At 43.4% G+C, this 882-nt stretch overlaps 2 protein-coding genes across 5 annotated transcripts in view; one reads left to right on the top strand and one right to left on the bottom strand.

The window, feature by feature from the left end:
- Positions 1-588, bottom strand: part of LOC102774108 (dolichol-phosphate mannosyltransferase subunit 1-like) — a 1,335-nt gene extending 747 nt beyond the window's left edge. The window contains 2 exon segments of the mRNA XM_015564839.1: positions 127-528; positions 531-588. Coding sequence (XP_015420325.1) covers positions 127-528; positions 531-588 — 460 coding nt within the window.
- N4BP2L2 (NEDD4 binding protein 2-like 2) overlaps positions 1-882 on the top strand; it is a 34,294-nt gene that overhangs the window by 16,582 nt on the left and 16,830 nt on the right. The window lies entirely within an intron of this gene.

Below are 882 nucleotides of genomic sequence, written 5' to 3'. Positions count from 1 at the left end.
TGCTTTTAGTTAAAGTTTAATTTCAGACCATCCTTTGTGGTTATTTTAGGTCTCTGAGTCTGCTAGGCTGCCACACAGGCCTTCCCTGAGCTTGTCAGGTCAGCGTGTGGCCCCTTTCGTCCACACCATAAACACCTCCATTTCCTTTGTAGCGAGTTCCAGAGACAATGTCAAAATTACCCTCCTTTTGCTTCCTAATGAATTCAGGAATAAATTTTGGATGGTGTGAGAGATCAGCATCCATAATAATTATATAGTTTCCTGTGGCATGTTTCATTCCATGTATATATTCAGTTCCTAGTCCCAACTTTTTCTCCCGTGGTCTTAGAAGAATTTTGTCTGATCCATAGATCTTCTCCAACTGTTCAGCAACCTCCCTTGTTCCATCTGGGCTCCCATCTATGATTATAATTTCATAGTCGATTCCACTCTCAGAGAAGCTTTTCACCAGCAGCCACACGATGAGCGGCAGGTTCTCGCGCTCATTGTAGGTGGGCAACCGCACCGAGTACTTGTCCCGTCCCGGGGGCGCCCCACCGGCTCCTGACGAGACCTCAGAGGGGAACGATTCGCTGTCTTGGAGGCCATGGCAGAACTCCGCGAGACCTGGAGGTTTTTTTTTTTAATTACTACTTCTATTTCATCAGCTGTTACTGACCTATTCTGGTTTTCTGATTCTTCCTGATTTTAGGAGATTGTATTTTTCTAGGAATTTTTCCATTTCATCCACATTGTCCAGCTTGTTGTCATATAGTTGTTCATAGTATTTTCTTACAACTCTTTGTACTTCTGGGTTGTCAGTTGTTACTTAACGGTTTTGTTTCTGATTTTATTTATTTGGGGCCTCTTTGTTTCTTGATGCGTCTGTCTAACGGGTCATCA

The sequence above is a fragment of the Myotis davidii genome, unplaced genomic scaffold, assembly GCF_000327345.1.
Source record: "Myotis davidii unplaced genomic scaffold, ASM32734v1 scaffold701, whole genome shotgun sequence".
In the NCBI taxonomy this organism is placed as follows: Eukaryota; Metazoa; Chordata; class Mammalia; order Chiroptera; family Vespertilionidae; genus Myotis; species Myotis davidii.
Note: the sequence above shows the minus strand (reverse complement) of the source record. Positions and strands in the feature narration are given on the sequence as shown.